The 22,704-nt window shown below is 49.9% G+C and overlaps 1 protein-coding gene across 4 annotated transcripts; it reads right to left on the bottom strand.

Moving 5' to 3' along the window:
* Positions 1-4,016: 4,016 nt before the first annotated feature.
* On the bottom strand, positions 4,017-22,553 carry AQP7 (aquaporin 7). Of its 4 annotated transcripts, none has more exons than XM_066367827.1 (8): positions 22,425-22,553; positions 21,303-21,351; positions 16,034-16,151; positions 7,705-7,828; positions 7,197-7,334; positions 6,870-6,988; positions 6,464-6,681; positions 4,017-6,102 (listed from the first exon to the last, which is right to left on the bottom strand). In XM_066367827.1, exons 2-8 carry the CDS (start codon positions 21,326-21,328, stop codon positions 5,823-5,825), a joined length of 1,023 nt encoding a protein of 340 aa, XP_066223924.1. In that variant the 5' UTR covers positions 21,329-21,351; positions 22,425-22,553; the 3' UTR covers positions 4,017-5,822. The 4 variants fall into 4 exon arrangements, with proteins under 4 accessions (XP_066223924.1, XP_066223925.1, XP_066223926.1 ...); XM_066367828.1 differs by having other exon boundaries at positions 22,455-22,514; XM_066367829.1 differs by lacking the exon at positions 16,034-16,151 and having other exon boundaries at positions 22,425-22,534.
* Positions 22,554-22,704: the final 151 nt, after the last annotated feature.

Below are 22,704 nucleotides of genomic sequence, written 5' to 3'. Positions count from 1 at the left end.
AAATGCCGGTCTGGGCTTAAACGCTCTGTGTCTAGAGCAGACCCATGTCTTTCCGTGAATGTCCCTCAGCACCTATGCTATGATTCAGCATGTCTAGCCTCCAGACTGTTTCCTAGTGGGTCCACCACCTACTAATCCAGTCTCCCCAACCCTCGCACTGGGCCTCCACCTGGGGCCAGAAGCCAGGACACAGGTAGGGGAAGGAGAGGCATGGGGAGGGCAGGAACACATTCTTGCTGGCCCTACCAGAGCTGTTCTAGGGACCTGTTGTGACCCCCATTTTAAGAACCCTCCTTATCAGCCAGCAGGGGTGTGGGTAGGTCCCTGGAAGACTCAAAGGCACATCCCTAGGTTAGTGACCTCATCTGTGTGCTGGGCATACCTGGCCCTGAGCTGTGTGTCCTCTCAGCCTCCAGCCCCACTCACCTAGGCCCTCCTGACCTTGGCCCCTGAGCACAGACACCAGGGAGACCATGAGCTCTGGCAAGTCCTGCCTGGCTTTCCAACTCGCTCCATCACTGTGGAATGCTAACGGTATAACAAACCTGAAGCACCTCACTCCTCTGACCCTCATCATCCCCACTTTACAGATGAGGAAACTGAAGCCCAAGAGTTTGATAACCTGCCAGAGCAGATGGGGGCACTTGAGTGTTTGGGGGCTTTTTTTCATTTGTGGGTTTTGAGTGTGTTATTTTAACTATACCTGTATGTAATCTGCATGTTCACAAAATATATTTCACAATGTAAAAAACAAACGAAAACTAGCCAACATCATGTCAATCAGGACTAGAACCTCTACTCTCTACCCCTTACTGAGGCAATCTCCCCAGGTCTGTTTCCTTGGATATAAGATGGGCATGATGACATAAGGACCACGAGAGGGTGTAGCACGATAAAAGGAAACACACTCCCTACGTGCCAGGCATAGCTCCTTCTGTGGTCCCAGCAGCCCTGTGAGGCAGGAACTAAAATTGTGCTCTTACCTAAAGCCACATAGCCAGTGAGTAGCAGAGCTGGTATTTTGATCCAGGGGAGCTGGCCTCTGTCTGTATGCTCTTAGGTGCCATAGTGTGGTCCCTGCAGTGCACAGGGGGTCTGGGGCCATGCCTGCTTCCACTCCAAGGTCAGCACAGAGGTGGGTAAGAAACCAAGGTCAGGTTTTCCCACTGAGTGGCTACAGCCTGCTCCCGTTGAGGGTTTCAGCACCCCAGCCTAGCCTGAGATGGCTGCTTCCACCTCTTCCAGGTCTGCAGAACCCTACCTAAAGGAGGATACAGTGAGACCAGCCAGACCAGGGTGCTGGCTGTGGGTGCCTGTCCCCCAGTGGCCCTGAATGGGAGTAGGAGAGCAGGCTGGGTGGGGAGTAAGGGGCTCTTCCCAAAGCCAGGACTACCAGGCTGAGGATCAAACCTTTACCTGCAAAGCCCTGGAGGGTCCTGGCCTGGGGCGGGGAGTTCTTCCTGCCACCCACCCCCCAGCCGCCTCACCCACCCGGCTCCATGCACAGCTGCAGCTGGGGTGGGGCATGGGGTGGGTAGGGAAGTAGGAACATGACATGAGGCTTCAAAGTTCTGGAAGAAGTTAGAGCTGGGGGGCTCCTCAGACCTCAACAGATTGAAGCTTCATTGTACAGATAGGGAAACCAAGGCCCAGAGAGAGGACAGGGTCCTTTATACGCCACTCATTCACCCCAATGCTGTGCCTAGGACTGGGAGAATGGGACAGGAGGCAGGGCTCCCGTGGTTGCTCATGTCCTAGAGAGAGAGAGAGAGAGAGAGAGAGAGAGAGCGAGAACTCAGAACTAAGATCAAAGACCCACAGGAACCATGATGCATGCCTTCCTTCCTTCCTTCCTTCCTTCCTGCCTGCCTGCCTTTTCTTCCTTCCTTCCTTCCGCCTACCTTCCTGCCTTTTCTTCCTTCCTTCCTTCCTTCCTTCCTACCTACCTTCCTGCCTTTTCTTCCTTCCTTCCTTCCTTCCTTCCTGCCTGCCTGCCTTTTCTTCCTTCCTTCCTTCCGCCTACCTTCCTGCCTTTTCTTCCTTCCTTCCTTCCTTCCTTCCTTCCTTCCTTCCTTCCTTCCTACCTACCTTCCTGCCTTTTCTTCCTTCCTTCCTTCCTTCCTTCCTTCCTGCCTTCCTGCCTTCCTGCCTAACCTTCCTTCCTTCTTTTCTTCTTTCCTTCCTTCCTACCTTCCTTCCTTCCTTACCTTCCTTCCTTACCTTCTTTCCTTCTTCCACTCTCCCCTCCCTCTTTCCATTCCAGCAGTGGCCACTCCATGTTCCTACCTCAGGACCTTAGCACTGGCTGTTTCTCCAGCCCTCACATTCTTCCTCCAGGTGTCTACAAGGCTCACTCCGCACTGCCCTCAGTCTTTACCTGAAGTCACTTTACTGAGGTCCCGTGCTCATACCACCACACACTTCCTGTCCTACTTTCCTGCTTCTCCTCCTGAGTGTGTATCACTGACACACCAGAAACACACTGTGTTTTGCACAGAACATTAGCTCCGTGAGAACAAGGACTTTTGTGTATCTTCTTTGTGCCTATATCCTCAGCACCAGAATGGTGTCTGGCATGTTGTGAGCTTTTAACCATCTGCCAAGAGAATCAAAGGGGTCTGTGCTCTGTGTATAGAAATTCTCTGTGACCGAGGTCAGGGCTTGTCTAGCCTGACATTGGTATCAGAATCTGCAGGATGTTTCAGGCAATGGGCCTAAAGTCTGTGGCAGAGCAGTGAATAGAAGGCAGGGGTTCTGGATGGACCCACTGGTTGCCTTGGCTCTGAGGCCACCACCCAGGGACATGAGGATGCCAGAGGCTGAGGTAGTCAGTGAGGGACAGGGGAGGGTAGCAACCAGAACCCTGGGGTCCATATATACCTCTCCCACCTGTGACTGAGGCCTTCTGATTATGCTGCTCTGAAACAACAGGAATTAGGCCACCTTCTTCATGTTCACAGAGCCATTGAGGCTGAGAAAAAGGAAGAGGCAGGCTTGTCCAGGGTCACAGAGGGAAGCAGCTGGCTGGGACTTTCAGCTGTGGGTCCTTTCCTGGTCACTCCCAGGCCTGGTTCCCTGGCTAAGCTCCTCCCACCATGGGAGGTCAGAAGTACTCAATCTCAGCAGGCTCCAAGCAGCTACTCTTCCGACCACCTAGCCTTACATTATAGCTATTTCTTCTCCATCTTTTTAAACATATGATACCTACAAATATATATATTCCACAGTTGTTATAAAGCGCAATTATATAACCCATAAATTTCTCCCTAACTCCAAAACTAGAAAATAGTTAATTGCTTGCATCACCCCTGTGCTCCTCCCAATTTCATCTCCCATTTCTTTTTTAAAAAACTTTTTTTGAATTTACTGGAGTGAAATACAGGTTTCTGGTGCACAAGTTTATAACACACCATGTGTATACTGTGTGCTCACCTCTGCAATCGTCTCTCATTTCTATAGCCCTATCTAGATCCCGGGAAGAACCATCCCTTCTTTTTTTGTTTTTAAGTAGTTTTTACCATATGTTTGCCCAAAGAATGTCTTACTTTTTGCTTGTTCATCAATAGAACGCCTGGTCTCATACTGTATGCAGTTTACTGCATTGCTTTTTATGCCTCTAAAACTATTCCATGTTGTTGCAGATGGCTGTTTTGCCTTAGTTTTTACTGATGTATCAAATCTGTTGTATGTGACTATGCTGCGATATAAGTATGATATCTATCCCCATGTTGATGGGCATTAGGCTGGCTTCCAGTGCCCCCTGATCATCCACTTTGTGCACGCGCGCATGCACACACACACACACACACACACACACACACACACACCCCGCTCAGCCAAACTTCTCAAGGTGTCCGCTCCACACCTCACAGCCACCTCCTGGCTTTGCTCCCAAGTCCCTGCTCACTGACTCTCCTTTCACTATCCCATGGCCCCAGCTATATACGTACAACCACAACTTTTCTAGTATTTGTCTTCAACTCTTTTCTGAACTCCAGTCTCTACAAAAGACATAATTGTTTATTGAGTACATATATGTTTTATTTCATTGAATATTTACAGCAATACAAATGGTAGGTAATATTATTAGACCCATTTTACAAATGAGAAGAGAACCAGAGAGGTTGAGTAATTTACCCAAGACAACACATCCCTTGCCCTTCAAGTCCTATAGACAATTCAAGGTCAACATGTTCACAATGTAATTTTATCATCTTCCTTTCCAAACCAGTTCCTCTCCCATGCTCTTCCCTCAGTGGGGACATCTCCAATGTCCCAAGTCCAAGCCAGAAACTGAAAGTCAGACCTGACTCCTGCTGCATCCTCACCCACTCTTTCACCCAATCTGAGCCAAGTCCTGTGGGCTTTACCTCCTGGGTATCGAGTGAAATCCTTCTCTTGTCTCCATGCCCACTGGCACTGACTTACTAGGTACTGTGCTGCTCCTCTGGAATTATGGCCTCTTGCCACACTCCCTGGCAGGCTCCAGTTTCCCCTTTCCACCAGCCTACACACAGAAGCTCAGGTGGGCTTTCTAAACTCTTCTTACCCTGTCCCCACCTCCAGAAGAAAGCCCAGCCTCCTCTGCCTCCTGTCCCCACAAACAGTAAAGTGCAGCGACCAGCCCGACAAAGTCTACCCCCGGCTCCCAGCTCTGCTCTGTCCCCTCTGGGAAGCCATGCTTGGCCTTGGCTTCAAGGCCCAGCTGTGAGCGCCCTGTGAGCCCACAGCCTCCGTGCAGCCCCCTCTGCACTACTTAGCTCCTTCCTCCTGTGCCTATTAGACTGCGTTTCTCAAAGGCAGAGTCCAGCCTCACCCACAGCAGCACCAGTGTCCAGGCAAGACCTGTACACAGGAGGTGCTCAATAACTGCTGAAAGGATACACACACAAGCAGTGATAGGAACCATGGGTGATGCCTTCTGAATCCCAGAAAAGATGATTCCTGCCTGGCTCCAGAGTTGTTGGATCCTGGCTGTTCCGCCTCCATCCTACCTCTGGGCCTGTCCCCCTGAACTCCATGAGGCTGTTTCCTATCTCTGCACCTCTGAGAAGTTCCCTCTCTGCAGCTTCCTTTCTAACTCTGAAGTTTGTTAATGTGGGAGAGCACTGGCCCAGGAAGAAGGAAGAGGAGGCTAACCCCTTACATACTGTGAGTCTGCCTACATCAGGCATTTTCTAGGGTGGAGGGTGAACTGATTTTAGGGGGATAGGAACTGATTTTGCTCCTAAAAGAGAAAAAATGGATTCTTGGAAGGGAATAATGAAAAACATCTTGTTATTTTTATATAAAGCATAGATATACATAAAGTATGTAAAGAGATATACAGTATATCTATGGTATTAAGACAGGTGATTAAGAAAAAATATCAAAAAGGCTTCTAAGGTGAAGCAATAATGGGGGGAAAAAAAGTTTGAGAAACTGATCTACATGCTTGTCTGGTGCAAGGACTGGCCAAAACTGAGACAGCGTCTCAAGTCCTGTCCCAGGGCAGCTCAGGGTGTCGCCCAGAGCTGGCCCCCCACCAGCCAGCTGTTGTCCTTCCCCAAACCATCTCATCCCTATCCTATGCCTGGAAATCCACTGTTTTGTGCCTGGCGTCTTTTAATCTCCTGTTCGTACTGTTGGCCCTTCCCTATCCTCCCCCAGGGGGCGCCCCAGCTTCCAGGCCTGGAAGGAGCTGAAGGCCTCTTAGCTCTATGCTCCAGCTTTGGGCTACAGGAAGCCCAATCAACCATAGGAGGCACCCAGGAAGCAGGAGTGCCATTGTGGGTCAAGGTTTTCTTTATTGGGGTGAGGATGGGGGTCTCAAATAATTTTACTTAGAACTGCTGTGTTCGGATGGGGTCACTTATGGGTCGGGCAGGCCGGACTGGAGGTCTGTTTTCGGGGGACACAGAGACATGGGTAAGGGAAGAGGAGGTTTGGTGAGGCGTGGTCCTGAGTATCACAGATTTTCTGTGGTCTTCAGACTCTGTGGATTGCTCCAATGCGAGGGGCTCCCGTGGGACGGTGGAGCCAATGAAGACCAAGTAGATAATGCCACCTAAGTAGGCACCCAGTAGTGGTGCCACCACTGGCACCCACCACCAGTTATTGGCCCTGCAGGCAAAAGGCAGACCTGGTGAGGGGGCGGATGCCTGGGAGAGCACCTACCTCCACCTCACTCTGAGACAGGGCCTGAGAGTAGAGGAGTGACCCCCTTCCTAGCCCAGGAGCCACTCCTAAGCCTTGGGCCCTGGTCAGCATCTCTCTAGTTCAGGGACAGAGGCTGACCTGCGGCAGGATTTGCTTTCAGTTCAGGAACAGTATCTGCATCATTGCTGGTCCGAGGGAAGCTTGGAACCCACGACTGCCTCCCTAGGCCACCTGGTAGCTCTGCAGGACTCCCCTCACCCCATGCCCACCCCTCTGCATGCAGGGAACCCACAGAAAACAAGGAATGGGCTGGGCAAGGCAGTACCTGAAGACCTGGGTGCCCCAGCCAGCAATAAAGGTGAAGAAGCGGGGAGGCAGGTCCCGGGATGGGTTCATGGCATATCCTGTGTTCATGCCCAGAGACACTCCAATGATGGCAATAAGGATACCAATCACCACGGGCTCCGTCCCTTGCAGTGCTGCATTGTTCTTCTTGTCCGTGATGGCGAAGAGGCACAGCTGGAGTATCCCCGTAACAAACACCTGGGAAGCAGATGCGTGGCAGCCACCCAGGGACCCTAGCCAAGCCACAGGGCCTCAGCAGTGCCCCCAGTCAGACTAGAAGAGACATGTCTCAGTACAGTTCCTATCAGAGTTGTTCTTCTCTCTATGGTGCGGGGCTGCCTGCTGACCCCTTCTGAGGTGAGGGGAACCCACCCTGGACCACTGACCTCATCCAAGAAGCCTCTCCATAGTGTCATGTGGGCTGGAAGGTAGGTGGCAAAAATATTAGCAGTGGCTATAGGGCCAGCCACTGTCAGCTGTCCATCCGAGTACTCCATAATGGCACCTGTGGAGACATAGATTTAGCAGGAACTGCCCCTAGCTCAATCCCACTGGAGCCCCAGAAATAAGGTTGTGGGATGGAGGGGTGGGGAGCATCTCCAGGGCTTCACTCACAGACAAATGATCATAGGCCAGGACCTTAGATCAGATCTGCCCATATTTCAGAGTAGGAGGCTGAGGCCAGAAGTGGACAACCAGGACAGGACACTCACCGTAGAAGAGGCCGTAGATGGTGGCAGCAGCCAGGAAGGAACCCAGGAACTGACCCAGTACATACACAGGAAACTTCTTCCAGGACATGAGGCCTATTGCACAGTTGGTGAAGGTCACGGCCGCATTCATGTGGGCCCCTGTGGGGAGGGCAAGTGTGTCAGGAGAGTGAGAGCAGAAACCAACAATAGTAAATAATATTGAGAGCAGCAACAATAATAAGGCAAGGATTCTCATGAGGACCCAGAGGCAGGGACCACTGTCTCCATTTGACCATTAACGGAAGTGAGGAGTAGAGAGGTTATATAGCTTGACTAAGTTGACGCAGCCAGTAAAAATGGTAGGTCAAGGAGGCTCATGAAGAGCCTGAGTGAGACAGTCAGAGGAAAGGGGTGTAGGGTGTTCTCCCTCCACGTGGCTGACTGGAAGAAGGGGCTGGTGGAGGGGGGCAGGAAGAACCTGCAGGGGATGCCTGGCCTGGCAGGTCAGGCAGGGTCCAGGCTCACTCACCAGAGGTTTTCCCTGCCACGTGTATTCCCATGGATACTCCGAAGCCAAAACCCAAGTTGACACCGAGGTAGCTGCCAAATTTATCTCCTACAACCATATGGGCCACGGAACCAAGGCCAAACACCTGCAAGGGAGGACCTCTGAGTGGACTGCCTGCCCAGAGGCTGCAGCCTCACAGCAGGGCTCAGAGCTCAATTTGGGGTCCTCATCCTCACACCCTGGGTCACCCTGCACTGTCCTTAGAGGCCCTCTACCATGCCTTCTTCCTCCAGAGACCCCTCCTCATGACCTCTCACCCCTCGCCTCTGTCAAGGCCCCTAAGAACTGGCCAGAGAGAGCTAAGTAGTGGGGCAGTGGAGTCAGGGGCTCTTACAGACATATCTAGGCCCCTAGACCTGAGCCCCGCCTGAAGTTCAGGGAAGAGGTTGGGCTTCAAGGACGGCATGGCTGGTATACATTGAACCTCTCAGAGCACCTCACACTTCAGCCTAGCCTGAAGGAGGTTTCATGCCTGGACTCTGCCACAGCCCCCACCCACAACCCCCACCCCACACACACCAGCCCTGGAAGCCAGTGGGGTTCTAATTCTCCTGCCCTCAGGTGTCATTCCTGAACTTCTAGCTCTGCCCATCCCTGGCTGCTGGATCTCCTCAGGGCACACCTCCAGGGCCCACTTCACAGGGAGATTAGAGGTGTGAAGCCAGGCCCTCAATCTCCTACAGCCACCACCTGCACCCAGGGGTCTCCCTCCTGCCTGTATCCTCCACCTCACCCTTCCTTTGGCTCCCACAGACTTAGGCCTCTTCCTCCTAAAAGGAAACCTTTCTACTTCCGCCCAGCTTTCCTCTCCACCTGTGGACTCCTGGACGCCCCCTTCCTGTGTCAGTCAGGCTCTAGGAAAAGACTCCCTGGCTGGCTCCTTTATTTCTTCCCTTGTTCTCCCTTCTCCATCTGGCTTCTGTTTCCCCCTCTCAACAATACCAAAGCTCTCTCCAAGGGCTCCAGCCTTCTGATTTCCCAAGGGTCCCTTCAGATGTTGTCTTACTTGACTTTGCCGACCGTGACCCTCTTAACCACTTCGTGCTCCTGAACAGTCCCTCTCTAAGCCTCCATGGCATCTCTCCTGGTTTTCCTCTTACCTCCATAGCCTCTCCCTCTCTATTGTTCCTTCCCGCATCCTTTTCCTTCATCTGCCTCATGAATATGGATGATCCCAGGGCTCAATCCCTGGCCCTTTTCACATCTTACCCCAATCACTCTTCCTGGATCTTCTTACCCTGTCTATGGCTTCAGATACACTTACTGCACTAAAATTCCCCAAACCTTCACCCAGGAGTCAGATCCCTAATTCTAGGTATGCACTGGAAGTCTGGGTGTTCCACAGGCATCTCGGGCTCTATGTTGAAGCTTACCATCTCAGAAAATGTGACCCCCACCCTATGCTCCCCATTTCAGTTGGCCAAATCAGAAACTTGGATGTCACAAATGAGAGCTTTCTCCCCCTCCTCCCTCACACCCAATCAGTTCTGCTCATATTCTCCCCAGATCTCCACCTTGCAGCCAAAGTGACCTTTCTAATATAAAGATCTGATCATGCCGGCCCCTCATCCAGTCACCAGCTCCCCTTCATTCCTAGGATAAAGTCCAAACTCAGGAGGCCACCATTCAGGACCCTTTATAATTTCTTTCTGTTTCATATCTGCTCCAGTGTTCTCTATGTTCAGCAATAGTATTACTACTAAACAATCATTTATTAAGAACTTACTATGTTCCAGGCACTGGTAAAAGTTACATCTGTCACTTCCTTTTTAACCTTTACATCAACACAGGCATTAGGTCCTATTAATCTCCCCAATTGACAGATGGGTAATCTGTGGCTTAGAGAAGTTGAGTAGTTTGTCCAAAGTTCACAGCCTGCCTGCAGTAAGCCAGGATTTAAATTCAGGCAGTCACCTAAGCCAAACAGCCTCAAACCAAACAACACACTGCTCCCTGAATGCTTTGGTTTTTTATGCCTCTATGTCTTTGCATATGCTGTTCCCTCTGCCTGAATACCCGATCCTAGATCCTGAAAAATTGATACTCTACATTAAAGCTGTGCTCAGATGACACCTCCTTTGAAAAGTACAATACATGTGTTTTGGACATGTTGATGCTGAGGGAGCTCTAAATGTCCAGACTACTGGAAATCAGAGTCTAGATTTGTATGGTCCAATATGATGGCCACTAGTCACATGTAGCTATTATATCCTTGGAATGTGGCTAGTCCTAACTGAAATCTGCTAAGTATAAAGTACAAGCCATATTTCAAAGACTTAGTAAGAAAAGGAGAATGTAAAATCTTATTAATAATTGTGTATTGATTGCATGTTGAACTGATAATGTTTTGGCTATATGGGTTAAATATAATAATTATTAAAATTTGTTTCACCTGTCACTTTTTATCTATTTAATATGGCTACTAGAACATGTTTAATTACATATGTGGCTCATGTTGTATTTCTCTTGGACAGTTCTGTTCTGGAGTTTTTGAAAAAGAAAACCTGTAGAATTATAGACATGAAGACTCCTCTGAAGCCATCAAGGAGGATGAAGACAGGTGAGAGGACGCAGGTGAGAAGGCACCTGAGGGCTGAACCTAGAGCCATGCATCAGCCCCTGTGAATGGGCATTAGAAACCCCAGCTGAAGCAGGTGTTGGAATGAGAGAAGAACAAAGAGAGAATGTGTCCCAGACACTAGGGAGAAGTGGAGTTTTCCAAGAAGGGTGTGGTCCACACAGTCACAGGCAGCCTTTGGGTCAAGTCCATGAAGGCCTGGAAAGCATCCCTTTGGACGTGACAGCCCAGAGGTCAGTAGTAATGTTGTGAGCACTGTATCATCAGGCCATGGAGACCAAAGCCAGGTCCTAAAGACTGAGAGGTGAGGCAGTAAAGAAGAGTCATAGGGTTCCAGTGTAGACCTCCCTTTGTGAACATGCCTGAGAAGGGAGGGAACAATGCCTGACCTGCAGTGGCACAGTGGATAGAGTGTCAACCTGGAATGCTGAGGTCACCAGTTCAAAACCCTGGGCTTGCCTGGTCAAAGCACATACAGCAGGCAAACAATGATCAACTAAAGTGAAACAACTATGAGTTGACACTTCTCAGTCCTTCCCACCCCTCCTCTCTCTCTGTAAAATCAATAAATAAAATCTTTAAAAAAGAGGAAGAAGAAGAAGGAGGAGGAGGAGCAGGAGGAGGAGGAGGAGGAGGAGGAGGAGGAGGAAAAGGAAGAGAAAGAGAAGAAACAACAATGAGATAAATGATGAGAGGGAGGCTTTGTTCTGTGTTGTGCTGTTTTAAGTAGAGCGACTTTGATATGTTAAAATTGAAGGGTAGACCTGACCTGTGGTGGTGCAGTGGATAAAGTGTCGACCTGGAAATACTGAGGTCGCTGGTTCGAAACCCTGGGCTTGCCTGGTCAAGGCACATATGGGAGTTGATGCTTCCAGCTCCTCCCCCCTTCTCTCTCTCTGTCTCTCTCTCTCCTCTCTAAAAATAAATTAAAAAAAAAATTTAAAAAAAAAATTGAAGGGTAGGGGCTGACCAGGTGGTGGCACAGTGGATAGAGCCCAGGTAGTAGCACAGTGGATAGAGTTTCGGACTGGGATGCAGAGGACCCAGGTTTGAAACCTCATTCTCAAAACCTCAAGGTTGCCAGCTTGAGTGCGGAATCACTGGCTTGAGCGTGGGATCATAGACATGATCCCATGGTCACTGGCTTGAGCCCAAAGGTAACTGGCTTGAAGCCCAAGGTCTCTGGCTTGAGCAAGGGGTCACTCGCTCTGCTTGAGCCCCCTGTCAAGGCACATATGAGAAAGCAATCAATGAACAACTAAGGTGCCGCAACAAGAATTGATGCTTCTCATCTCTCTCCCTTCCTGCCTGTCTGTCCCTATCTGTCCCTCTCTCTGTCTCTCTCTGTCTCTGTCTCTGTCACACACACACACACACACACACACACACACACACACACAAAGATTGAGAGGGGGGCAGCTGGAGATGAAGGGGAGAGAAAAGGACAGAGCAAGTACCTCATGAGAGGTGGGGCTGGCACAGGAATGGAGGGTCCTCCATGAAGGAGGAGGCCCGGCCCTCGTGGAGGGGGACTATGTGGATGCACAGGTCCGTGTGTTCTGGTGGTGAGGGGGCAAGTGGGTAAGGAGCCAGATCCAGGCAGCCCTCCAGGGTGTTCTCTGTCAAGCTGGAGAGTAAGCCTTTTGCTGATAAAAAGATAGGCAAGTACAGAGCAGCTTAGGGGAAGCCTGAGGAAAAGTGAACTAGCCCGGCTAGAGGAGGGGAAATGCTGAGCAGGGCCCACGGGGTTCCTCCAGAGCCCCAGGACAGGTGCAGGGGGCCCAGAGGCAGGCCAGCATAGGGCCAAAGATAGGGTGAGGCAGGAGAGGACAGGAACAAAGGAGGTGTGGGAGTGGGGAGTGAGGCCAGGTCAGGCTGACAGGTGTAGGTGTGTCAGGAGGTACAGGTAGTGGAGCATGGAGGGTCTGAAGACCAAGGGTCCTTATTTCCAAGTAGAAGCTTAGAAATGTTTGCTAAAAATAATGAATGAGTGAATAAACCTCACATGATCTCCTGAGTCACGGTTGCCAAATGGCAGCCCATAGGCCTCATCTATCCAGCACACATGTTTTATTTAGATAACTTGGGTGTGTTTTTTTTTGTAATTAATTATATTTTTAAAATTTTATGTATTGATTTTAGAGAAGAAGGGGAGAGACAGACAGAAACATCAATCTGTTTCTATAAGAGCCCTGACCTGGGATCGAGTCCCCAGCCTTTGTGTATGGGGATGATGTTCTAACCAACTCAACTATCCAGCCAGGACCTTTTTAAAATTTATTGATTGATTTTTTTAGAGAGAGAAGAAAGGAGATAGAGAGAAACATCTATTTATCGTTCCACTTATTTATGCATTCATTGGTTGTTTCTTGTATATTCCTGACAGGGGATCGAACCCACAACTTTGGCGTAGTGGGACAATGCTCTAAGCAACTGAGCTACCCAGCCAGGGCTGTATAACTTGGTTTCAACCATCGGAAGTCTCAGCTCTTACGAAATCAGAAGCCCAGGTAGCGCTGGCCTGTACTCGCCCTGCACAGCAACAGTCAGCTGGAGCAGTGGCAGCTGCGCCGTGCACAGGTCAGCACCCTGCAGTCAGCCACAGACCCCACCACTCTAAGTTGCTCTCTCCTGCCCCTGGAGCATGTGAGTTTGCAACCCTTGCCCTATGGTTCAGTTCACATCAACAGCTGGTTTTTCAGAGCCCTGATGGCCAGCTCCTCCCCTTCCTGGCCAGTAAATGTGGCCCAGCCTGTCCAAGTCGCACCAACAGCCATGGGGCCAGCCCCAAGGACAACACCTTTAGAGACTGTCGAGTGGAATTGAATAGAACAGTCCATCTCCCTCATCCTGGCTGCAGTAAATGTAACTCAAGGTCACACTTGCTATTCTAGTAAAACCTTTACCCTGATGACTCACTGAGCTTCCTATAAATTTGGCACAGGCCCAGCAACTAAAAATAACAGCAACACAATGTCCTATATGAGTTGAAACCTCCCAAAGTTCTTTTCCATGTGTTACTCCCTTTTAATTCTCACAGCAAATCTAAACGGCAAATATTTCTGCCCCCACTCTACAAATGGAGAAAACAAGTTCTGGAGAGAGGTCTTGAATTTATCCTAAACCTGGAAGAAAGGACCTTACCTCAGCTGGAGGACATTTCACAAGCCAGGGTGTTAGAAATCCTCCCATAGCTAAGCTAAGGGACAGAGCCTAGAGATGTAAGGTGAAGACTGTGATATCAGACTGGACTGGATTTAATCTTAACTTAAAATGTGACCTTAGGGCCTGGCCTGTGGTGGTGCAGTAGATAGAGCATTGACCTGGAGTACTGAGGTAATTGGTTCAAAACCCTGGGCTTGCCCAGTCAAGGCACATATTACAAGCAAGTGATGGACAGCTAAAGTGAACCAATTATAAGTTGATACCTCTTGCACCCACCCTCGCTCTCTCTATAAAATCAATAAATAAAATCTTTTTTAAAAATGTGACCTTGAGAAAGTAATAGTCTCTCATGGAGTCTCAGTTTCTCCATCTGAGAAATGGGGATAATAATAGACCCTCACAGGATTGTTGTGAGGATTTGGGACAGTGGTGCATTAAGGGGTTTAGTTTAGCATAGCTTCTGGTATGCAGTAGGTGCTCAGTAAGTCTTGATAAAAGGAAGAGAAATGCAGGCATGGGTAGGCATCAATGTATGTGGGTTTTCCTAGGAACACCTGGTTTTCCTAAGAACTCTCCAAGGAGACACCCTCCCTCCTCCACAGTTCCAAGGTTTAACAGCCCTCAGAGGACTGGAATGTTTTGTCATAAATGAATTACTTTGACCTGAATTAAGGCAAGACAGAATCCAGTGCTGTCCGTACAGCTCAGGAGCCAAGCAGCAGGGAGAGTAATGGGGGAGGAGGAGTGGGTGGGAGTCATGGAGGGGAGAGCAGCTGGGAGCCCTTGTTAGGATGCCCAGAGACAAACACATGTGTCCTACTGGGTGTTGGGCTCTTGGCCTTCTTCACATATGTCTGCCAACTCAATGTTAGTGTCAGGTTTACTAACAAGGAAGCTTAAGTTCTGAACAGCTAAGAGATTTATGGAAGATCTCATAGGTAAAGGATAGCAGAGCTGGAATTCAAACCCAGCACCAAAACCCATGAAGGCCCCATTCATCACACTACATAACTGGGAAGACAGACAGCGAGCCACAGAGAGATCTGCCCACGGCCAGCTTGTGACTCAGTGGCAGGATCAGGATAAGAACCCAGGTATCCAGAGTCCCTTGAGCTCCACAGGTTCCATCATCTCCTCACCTGTGGTCAGCACACACACAAACAAGTTACCTCATAGTCACGTGTGCACACACAACCATACACACAACCATACTCACACTGTCTCACGCACACTGCCTCTCTTCCCTACTTCCTCTGGCATGCTCCTGACCACCTTTGCGCTTCCCAGAGTCTGCCCCTTCTATTCATGGACCTAGGCCCTCCATAAGGTGCAAACAAACATGGCTACAGCTTAGGGGCAGAGGCTTGCTGGGGAAGATGCCGGGGCTGAAGCAAGTGAAGAGAGGGAGTTTCCAAGAAACCTCACCTCCTGCTTGTGATCTTGTTTCTGTCCTACCATCCACTAAAAGAGCCCTTGCTCCAGTCCCTAGTGACTTCCATATCATCAAAACCTACAGACCTTTGTCAGTCTTCACCTCCTCTGGCTGTCTGCAGCCTCCTACACTGCTGACCACTCCCTCCTGTGGACCCCCACCCACCCACACACACACTTCTGGACTGTCTCCCCTGCCTTGTCCTCCACCTCTCTGGTCAATACTTCCCAGGTCCCTTTGTGTGCCTCTTTTCATTTTCCAGGGCTCTATCCTCAACTTATTTTCTCTTCCTATACACTCTCACTGAACAGATTTTATAACCACCATCCATATTCTGATGAACTCTAACACTATACTCCAGCCCAAGGCACTCTCTTGAGCTCCAGACCTCTATATCCAACCCCCTGCTAGATGTCTTCCCCAGCACCTCTGCTCACCTCCAAACTCACCTTACCTCTCATTCTGCACTGGGCCCTGGGCTCAGAATGGCCCCCTTGGCATTTAATCCACATCTATGGCTTATGAAATCTCCTTGATTCCATGTGCTACAGCTGCCTCAAACATGTGCTTCTCCTCCATCCCTGGACCATTCACCACCCTCTATGTATCTTAGGTCTTTGCAACAGTCTCTTAACAGGTTCCCCTCCCTCCAGCCTGCCCACTTTGCTGAAACTCCACACTACAACCAGAATTTCCTTCTAAACTCTAAATCTGACCACATCATTTCGCTGTTTGGAAACCTTCAGTGCCTCCCCATTGCCCTCAGGATTAAATCTCAAAACCTGACACAATATTTTCTCCAATCTCTTTCCTCTTGGTTCCCATTCTCCCCACTTCCCGCCATGTCCCCTGAGACCCCCCAGGCCCATAATTTTGTACTGCCTCCACATTATGAGTCCCGTCTCTTCCAAAAATACATAGTGAGAAAGACAGGCTCTCTCCTTACTGTCCTGTGATTCACCCTCAGGCTTCTAGCTTAGAGACCGGGGTATGGACAATGTGACCCTGAGGCCAGCAGTGGGAGGGAATCATGGATTGCCCTTACTGAGCCCCAAACTTCTGAAGGCCTGGGGTTCATGACCCTTCCTCAGAGCCCACCCCCCCCCCCCACTCACCATCATGATATATGTGCTCATGAGCTCGGCCAGGAATTCTCGCACCATCTCCTTCTGCAGTATTGCTTGCACCCTTGTTAACACAGGTGACGGGATCATCTTGGATTTGTGGGGAGACCTGAAGCAGCAGCCCGAGGCCATGTGCAGAAGTGAGACTCAAGTGCACTTGCTGCCCATCGGCCCTTAATTCAAAGCTGAGTTAATGGATAACCCACTGGCCTGTCCACACACACCTCCTGTTGCTCAGAGAAGCTGAGACAGCTGGGATCAGAGACACCTGAGTGTCACAGGGAGATGAAGAGGGACGAGGGTAAATAGCCGGGTCATGCCCCTTCTTCCTCCTGGTGAGGACAGACCAGTGAGAGGACACACCAAAGCCACTTTGCAGAAGGGGCAGTTGGGGGTCTGATGAATGCCATCTCTGGTGCCAAAGAGCTGGGGGAAGGAGCAAGTGGGAGAGAGCAGGCAGGAAGGTGGAGCTCTGTCTATCTGTCTGCCTGCCTACCTGCAGGAACCAGATCTCTGAGGACACAGGCAAGACATCAGGTGGGACCAGACAACCACAAGGCACTCTGCAAACAGGGTGGGGCCGAGTCTGCTCCCAGGCTCTGTAAACAGCACTTAGAACTGAAATACACACCAAGTTCTGCCAAAGATGAAGGGGTCTGCAAAGTGAACCAGGCTCTGCAACCAGGTCAACACAAACAGATGTTTGAGTAAGTGAGTGAATAAGAGGGAGGGAGGGACTGGATCTTACTCCCTGGTATATTCTCAGTGCCTACCACAGGGCCAGACACATAGTAGGTGTTCAATATATATTGTAGGATGAATGGAAACTGGAGAATTCTTCTCTTACTTTCCATAGACCTCCAGAACTTTCTGCAGTGCCTGGCACTGGATAAATATTTATTTAATAAGCTCATGATTGGATGGATAGAGGAAAAAGTAAGTTACAGTCTCTATCGTTTGTTGGATAGGGTAAGCTAGAGCTTGAGTTGGGAGATGGGGTGTGGAGGTTAAAGAAGAGAAGCAGGGATAGAGATAATTCTAAGTGTGGCCTTTAATGCTTGTTAAGACTGGTGATTCTTCTCCCCCTGTTGATGGCTGAAGCTGACATCAGGCCCTGTTGGGATAGCAACATCAACCCCCACCCGGCCCCAGGCTTCCTAAATTTCTTAAATGGCCCCACCCTCATAGCAGTAAAGAGTAAGCAGAGGGAGTGAGAAACATAAACCAGGCATAGATAAAACAACTATCACTTTTCTGGCTGAGTCCCCTTGTTCATAGCTCACCCACCCCAGTCCTTGCTCTGTTGATATCCCAGGGAAACAAACCCATGGCTGCGCATAGAGAGGGATGTAGAGATGCCTGGACGATCCCTCGACTCCCACCTAACTCCAGCTCTCATGCCTCACCAGGTAGGGTCCCCTTGTCCTCATGGCTGGTCTCCTCAGCCCCGAAGAAGAGCCAATGAGCAGCCTGAGGACCGACAGGGACCCAAGAACAGTTCTAGTAAGGTGCCACAGAGGCAGAGGGGATGTGAACAGAGCAGGAAGTCAAGGCCACCAAAAGAATCTGGAACCCTGGTCCCTTCCTCCTCACCACACAGCTGGCCAGATACAGTAAGCAACAAAACACCACCAACCAACCACTGAACCAAAAGTTGTTGAATCCCTATTATGCTTACTATGTTTGGCATAACTTCTGCTTTTAGTAAGAAAAACAAATAATTGAGCCATTACTATAAAGTGTGAAAAGTGTTGCCACAGGTGAAGTGTGAGCTCTATGAGATTGCAGGTAAGAAGCAAATGGCCTTGAGGAGGGGGCTAGGAGGCTTTTCCAGAAGAATATAAATTTAAGTCAAGCCTAGAAGTCTGGCCAAGTGAAGGAGCCTCAGAGGAGGTGGGGGGAGTTTTGGACATTGGAGTGGCATGGGCAAATTTTGCAGCTAGACACTGTGTGATCTGTTGAGGAATTCTGCAAGGATGGGCTGGCCAGAGAGAGAGGTAAAAGCAGCATCGGATTGGCAGAGAGGAGCGCCGAGCCAGATGGCAGAAGGCCCATGTTAGTCTGAACTCGACCCAGAGGGCCCTGGGGCCAGGTGGAGGATTTAAGCAAGAGGACTGCCTTCTCTATGGAGGCTGGATGAGAGAGCAGGCTTGGAGCTGTGGTGAGCATTCAGGGAGCTTCTGTCACAGACAGGCTGAGAGGTGATGGCAGCCTGATTCAAAGTGTTGTAAAAATGGCTAGGAGACAGTCAAACTGATAGACCTTGGTGTTGATTAGAGAAAACAGAGAGCGATGAGTCAGTGATGACCTCGGGATCTGGCTAGAGCAGCGGAATGGCAGGTGGGGCACAGGAGAGAGGCTGCAGGCTTAGGCAGGAGGATGAGTGTCCTCTTCTGGGTGTGTAGAGTTTGAGGAGCCCCCTAGACAGATAGGGGGAGATGACCAGTAAAGAAGCAGCTGGCCATGCGGTCTCATTTAGAGATACACAATTTGGACCAAATCATAGATGGTCATTTGATCCATGGGCATAGATGAGATAGCTCACAGAGAGGGTACAGAATGAGAAAATGACATCTAAGAAAACTAGTCTACAAAGAAACTAACAGCCAACCAAATAATTACCTAAGTAATACATGCTAATCAAGGAGCCAAATAGCTAACAACTCACCACCAACCCTTCAGGCAACTTAATCAATTAACTGACTGTCCTATTAACTAGTTCATTTAATTATCTACTCAACCAACCAATAGTTAACTACCCAACTAACCTCAAGCCAACCAGTGAACCTGCTCGCCAACATTTATTTATTCAACAAGCATTTATTGAGCATCTACTTATGAGTCGGGCACTAGAGATACAAAGTAAAAACTCATTCTCCACTCAGACTGCTTCATCTAGTGAGCACGGTGGATAATGGCAGTATCAGAGGTGAGCCTGAAGAGAATTTTGAAGTATGAGTATGATTGGATAAAGAAGACGTTGTACCTATATACAATGGAATATGTGTCATAAAAAACGATGAAATACTGCCATTTGTGACAACATGGATGGACCTTAAGAATATTATGCTAAGCAAAGTAAGTCAGACAGAAAAAGTCAATAACCGTATGATTTCACTAATATGTGGGTGGGATATAAAACTATAAAACAACAAATGAAAAAACATAAAAAACAAACAAACAAAAACTCACAGACACAGGCACAGCACTGTGGTTACCAGAGGAGAGGAGCATGGGGGAGTAGGAAAGGGTAAAGGGGTCAAACATGTGGTGATAAAAGAATTGACTTTAGGTGGTGGGTACACAGAGCAATATACAGACCTGTATCATAGAATTGAACACTTGAAACCGATATAATTTTGTTAACCAATGTCACCCCAATAAATTTAATTTTAAAGAATGGTGGCCTGGAAGAATAGGATGGCTAGGAAGAATAGGATGGTGGTAGAAAGAATGGTGAAAGTGCCTGACCAGGCAGTGGCGCAGTGGATAGAGTGTTGGACTGGGATGTGGAGGACCCCGGTTCGAGACCCCGAGGTTGCCAGCTTGAGCACGGGCTCATCTGGTTTGAGCAAAGCTCACCAGCTTGGACCCAAGGTCGCTGGCTTCAGCAAGGAGTTACTCGGTCTGCTGAAGGCCCATGGTCAAGGCACATGTGAGAAAGCAATCAATGAACAACTAAGGTGCTGCAATGAAAAACTGATGAATGATGCTTCTCATCTCTCTTTGTTCCTATCTGTCTGTCCCTATCTATCCCTCTCTCTCTGTCTCTGTAAAAAAAAAAAAAAAGGAATGGTGAAAGTGAGCACATTCTTCATATTTTAGGAGATTGGTGACAAGATGTGAGGCATGGAAGAGAAAGAAGTGCCAAGGACAAAGTCTTTTTTTTTTTTTTTTTGTATTTTTCTGAAGCTGGAAACGGGGAGAGACACTCAGACAGACTCCCGCATGTGCCCGACCGGGATCCACCCGGCACGCCCACCAGGGGGAGACGCTCTGCCCACCAGGGGGCGATGCTTTGCCCCTCTGGGGCGTTGCTCTGTCGCGACCAGAGCCACTCTAGCGCCTGGGGCAGAGGCCAAGGAGCCATCCCCAGCGCCCGGGCCATCTTTGCTCCAGTGGAGCCTCGGCTGCGGGAGGGGAAGAGAGAGACAGAGAGGAAGGAGAGGGGGAGGGGTGGAGAAGCAGATGGGCGCTTCTCCTGTGTGCCCTGGCCGGTAATCGAACCTGGGACTTCTGCACGCCAGGCTGACGCTCTACCGCTGAGCCAACCGGCCAGGTCCCAAGGACAAAGTCTTGACTTCTGGCTTGAGCAACAGAGGAGAAGGGGATCCTAAACTGAGCTGAGACCATCAGAAGAGGAGTAGGCTTGGGGGAGCAGAGGAGGCTGTTTTCAACTGTGACTGAGTTGCCTGTGAGACACTAGTGGGTCTTTGGAAACAGAGTCTGAAAGCCCAGGAGAGAGTCTTGGACTAAAGACAGCAATGTCTCAGCACAGAGGGGGAACCATTCATTCTCTCTACCGAAGAAAGTACACACAGACAAATATTCCTGCTCATGTAGAGCTGATAGGCAGAGATGAGAAGTCAAAAGCAAGTATATTTGTGTTCAAAGGCAGTATATCTAGGGGGAAATAGAGCAGAAAAAGGAGGTAGGGTGTGGTTTCAAATAAGTAGAGTAAGGCTCACTGAGAATGTGGCACTTGAACAAAGACATGAAGGGAGTGAGGGAATGAGGGAGTGAGGGAGTGAGCCATGTGACTAACTGCAGGAAGAGTGTTTCAGGCAGAGGGAACAGTCATTGAAGGACTCTGAGCATGTTTGACGGTTAGGAAGGGAGGTCAGTGTGACTGCCATGGGGAGAGGAGGGGTGGAGGGAGGTCAGAGAAGAAATGGACTAGGTAATTAGGGCCTCATCCATTGCAAGGACTTTAGCTTTTATTTTACCCCAAAGAAACCTGAGCCTGAGAGGGTGAGAGGTAGTGAATTCAGTTTAATTGAGCATCACCTACATAGGAGCAGTTAGAACCCACTGACCAACCCCTTGACTCTTACCTAGGTCTTTCTGAGCCTCCCCTCACCCCAGGGCCCAGCCTGTGCTTGGCTATGGGTGCAGGTGGGAGAGGCTCTTCTTCTGGGCACCATGAACTACTGAGAGCATCCACTGACATGGGGGAGAGACTGAGAGTGGGGCAGAGAGGATACTGGGTGTTCTGGGTGGGAGACGGGAGGCTGGCATAGGGGAATGAGTAGGTACTTACCGCTTCTCCTTGTCTGCATGAGTCATTTTCAGTCAGAGATTTTTAGATGCTGTGAAACCAAAAATAGGTCACTAGGGCTGGGGGGCACAGAACTTGGCCTCACATTCTCATCAGACTCCAGCCTCCAAGGGAGAAGCCACAGGGCCAGCTGGTGCCAGTTCCACCCCTTAACCCAGCCAACCTGGCAAGGAGTAGGGGTGGGGTTGGATGTGTTTCAGCCAATGGGAAGAGGCCCTGGAGTCCCACCCTCTATACCCCTGCTGGCTTCAGGACCCCTGACCTCTGGACCAGGCCCTTCAGAGCTCCTCTGACCTTCCCATGTCTGCCACCCCACTTTGAACAGTGGGGATGCCCAGACTCCCCTCAGTGGCTCCACCCTCATGTGTGTGACTATTATTGCCTTTAGTCTAACCTCAAGCCCTCTTGCTGCTTACTGACTTAAACTGAGACTTTCCAAGGCTTCTTCCTTACACACACACACACACACACACACACACACACACACACACAATGAGGTCCTAAAAATTCATTTAATTTATACCGCAGCTCAGAGCAAAGTTTACCCTTCTCACCATTCTTGGAAATATCTCATATTCCCATTTTCCTTGCAAATGGCAGGAAACATAACTCTTACGTTTCCCCATCCTGTATGTCCCCTTTCTTCTCTAGCCCTAAGATTGCAGAAACCCTTTAGTCCCAGCCCCAGCCTCTCCAGAGGGGGATCCAGGGGTAGAAACCAGTCTAGCAAAGCCAGCAATCAACACATCTCTCTGACCTGCATCCCTTCTGCTTTAGCCTGCCATTGCTGGGCTCTGCTCTCTCCTGGTCCCAGCCTCACACCTTGCTGACAGCCCAGCATAAGGTATCTCCCAAACTCTGCTCCACTGCTGATCCTCCCAGCATTCCGTTTACGGGTGAGGAAACTGAAGCCCACTGAGAGTGCCCTGCAGCAACTCCAGACTAAACAAGAACAGACATCCAGGCTTTCACCTCCCAGCTGGGTTTCCTTCTCCAGACAGCCCCGTGTCACCCCCTCCCCAGATGGTCCCCAAGGAGTGGCATTTCCAGGCCTGGGCCCCGGTGGAGGTCCTTTGTCCCAGCCCTGCTGAGAGCCAGACTCACTCTGCTAAAGTGCTGTTTCTCAGCATCCACCTGGAGAGCTTCTCAGCTACAGCAGGTCTTGGTCTTGTTTCTCCATGACTGTCCCAGGCTCTGGCTTCTCCCCCAGCCGGGACACTGCTGTCCCTGCGTCCCCAGTCGCAGGCCCGCCTCTCAGCCCTCCTTGGGGCGGTTCCCAGTGCTGCTCTACTCTGCTGCTCCAGGGGAGAGGTCAGTGGGACAGGGGTTTGGCCCGGATCACTTCAGCCAAGATCGGATGAACTGCCCAAAATAGCATCCCTTC

The sequence above is a fragment of the Saccopteryx leptura genome, chromosome 2 (assembly GCF_036850995.1).
Source record: "Saccopteryx leptura isolate mSacLep1 chromosome 2, mSacLep1_pri_phased_curated, whole genome shotgun sequence".
NCBI lineage: Eukaryota > Metazoa > Chordata > Mammalia > Chiroptera > Emballonuridae > Saccopteryx > Saccopteryx leptura.
The sequence above is the reverse complement of the archived record's forward strand: the minus strand, read 5'-3'. Positions and strand labels throughout refer to the sequence as shown.

Excerpts from the sequence above, each read along its gene's own strand:
- AQP7 (XM_066367827.1), bottom strand. The coding sequence starts at position 21,328 with ATGACTCATGCAGACAAGGAGAAGCG. Across the intron at positions 7,335-7,704 it reads CGTGGCAGGGAAAACCTCTG|GGGCCCACATGAATGCGGCC; the intron begins GTGAGTGAGCCT and ends CCCTCCCCACAG. Across the intron at positions 6,989-7,196 it reads CATCTACGGCCTCTTCTACG|GTGCCATTATGGAGTACTCG; the intron begins GTGAGTGTCCTG and ends ATGTCTCCACAG.